Raw genomic sequence first — 1845 nt, forward strand, 5'->3', positions numbered from 1 at the left:
TCTTCCATAACCAAAAGCAATTCCTGAGTGTTTGGTATTGAGAGTGTGACTATAAAAGCACTTAATTTTCACGTGTTTGTGTATTTACAGATCTCCATCAATGTTTTCAATGAGCCCAACAGCTCAAAGTTCATCTTTATGTTGAGCACCAGGGCTGGAGGTCTGGGTATTAACCTGGCAACAGCAGATGTAGTCATCCTCTACGACTCAGACTGGAACCCTCAAGTCGATCTTCAGGCCATGGTTAGTAGTCTAATATGATGATCTACCTGAGCATGAGTGTAACCAATGAACTTGATTGTTTCGGTCAGATTACCTGACTTGTTTGCTTGTTTGCTTGTTTTTTTCATCTGCTTAGGACCGAGCTCACAGGATTGGTCAGCAGAAGCAGGTCCGAGTTTTCCGTTTCATCACTGAAAACACAGTGGAGGAGAGGATTGTGGAGAGGGCCGAGATGAAACTGCGCCTGGACTCGATCGTCATCCAGCAAGGTAACTCATCTCACTTAAAGTCAGCCTGTTTAAACTTGTTTTAGTGTCCTGCATGCTACTAAGAAATAAAATATGAAGTTCACATAGTGGTACTTGTTGGAAATTGCGAAATAAACTAAACTTTATTTTATTTATTTTTTGAAAATAGGGAGACTTGTGGATCCGAGTGCAAACAAACTGGGTAAGGATGAGATGCTCTCCATCATCCGCCACGGTGCCACACACGTGTTTGCTTCCAAAGAGAGCGAGATCACAGATGATGACATCGATGCCATCCTGGAGAGAGGTGAAAGGAAGGTGAGTCTGGTTGCATTAGCTGAAAAGCATCAATCGAAAGTTATTGTGTGAATTTAAAAAATCAAACACTTTGAAATGATTGTGTACCAGACTATGGAGATGAAGGAGAGAATGTCATCGCTGGGCGAGAGCTCTTTGAGAAACTTCACCATGGACACGGAGAACACCAGCGTGTACACCTTCGAAGGAGAGGACTACAGAGAGAAGAAGAAGGTAAATAGGTTGGCCAGCATCGGTAATTTATAATCTGGGACTGCCTTTCTTTTGGGAAAAGACTTAAATCCTTAGCTTGTGATTTTCATTTTTCCGTTCAGGTCATTACAAACTGGATCGAGCCGCCCAAGAGAGAAAGGAAAGCCAATTACGCGGTGGATGCCTACTTCAGAGAAGCTCTGCGAGTCAGTGAGCCCAAAGCACCAAAGGTAGGAAACCATCACTGTACAAACATCATACAGACAGAATCTATTAAAGCATCAGGATGTTTAATGTTTATTTATTGGGGGTTTGACTAAGTTCTTTGATGACTAAACAAGGAAAAACTCAAATTAGTCCAGTGAACTAGTGTAAAACTAAGAAACATTCAGTTATTAAGTTAAATTTGTTAACCGTTTAATATACAATGTCAAAAGCCTTGTAAAGAAAACCATGTGATACCATTAATCACATTCTTCAATAATGAATCATGTCGCTTAACTGTGTGCCACCTTACATTGTGCATTATGGACATTGCATTGTATTCTCCAAACAGGTAACTAAGAAAAACACGTATAATAAACTGATGTTAAATATGATTTGAAAACATGTTATTACAAAACATTGTTTTATCTGTGATCTCAGTCTTTCACCTTTTTAAAGAACTAACACGAAAAACTAACAATTATACTATTACCAAAACAATCAGGCCTAGATTAATGGCGTTTCTCAGCAGTGATGCGCCAACTGGTGGCAGGTGGCGGCATAACATTTAGGAAACAACCATTTACTGCAGCGGTCTCCAACCTTTTTTGCGCCACGGACCGGTTTATGCCCGACAATATTTTCATGGACCGGCCTTTAA

General features: G+C 40.3%; 1 protein-coding gene across 1 annotated transcript in view; it reads left to right on the forward strand.

Moving 5' to 3' along the window:
• The window catches only part of smarca5 (SNF2 related chromatin remodeling ATPase 5), a 10092-nt gene that overhangs the window by 6089 nt on the left and 2158 nt on the right, over positions 1-1845 (forward strand). Inside the window, exons 12-16 of the mRNA XM_013909254.1 lie at positions 91-243; positions 359-491; positions 640-788; positions 879-1001; positions 1103-1210. Coding sequence (XP_013764708.1) covers positions 91-243; positions 359-491; positions 640-788; positions 879-1001; positions 1103-1210 — 666 coding nt within the window. The remainder of the gene's footprint in view (positions 1-90; positions 244-358; positions 492-639; positions 789-878; positions 1002-1102; positions 1211-1845) is intronic.

Source organism: Pundamilia nyererei, unplaced genomic scaffold, assembly GCF_000239375.1.
Source record: "Pundamilia nyererei isolate P.nyererei 1_Seehausen unplaced genomic scaffold, PunNye1.0 scaffold00022, whole genome shotgun sequence".
Lineage (NCBI taxonomy): Eukaryota > Metazoa > Chordata > Actinopteri > Cichliformes > Cichlidae > Pundamilia > Pundamilia nyererei.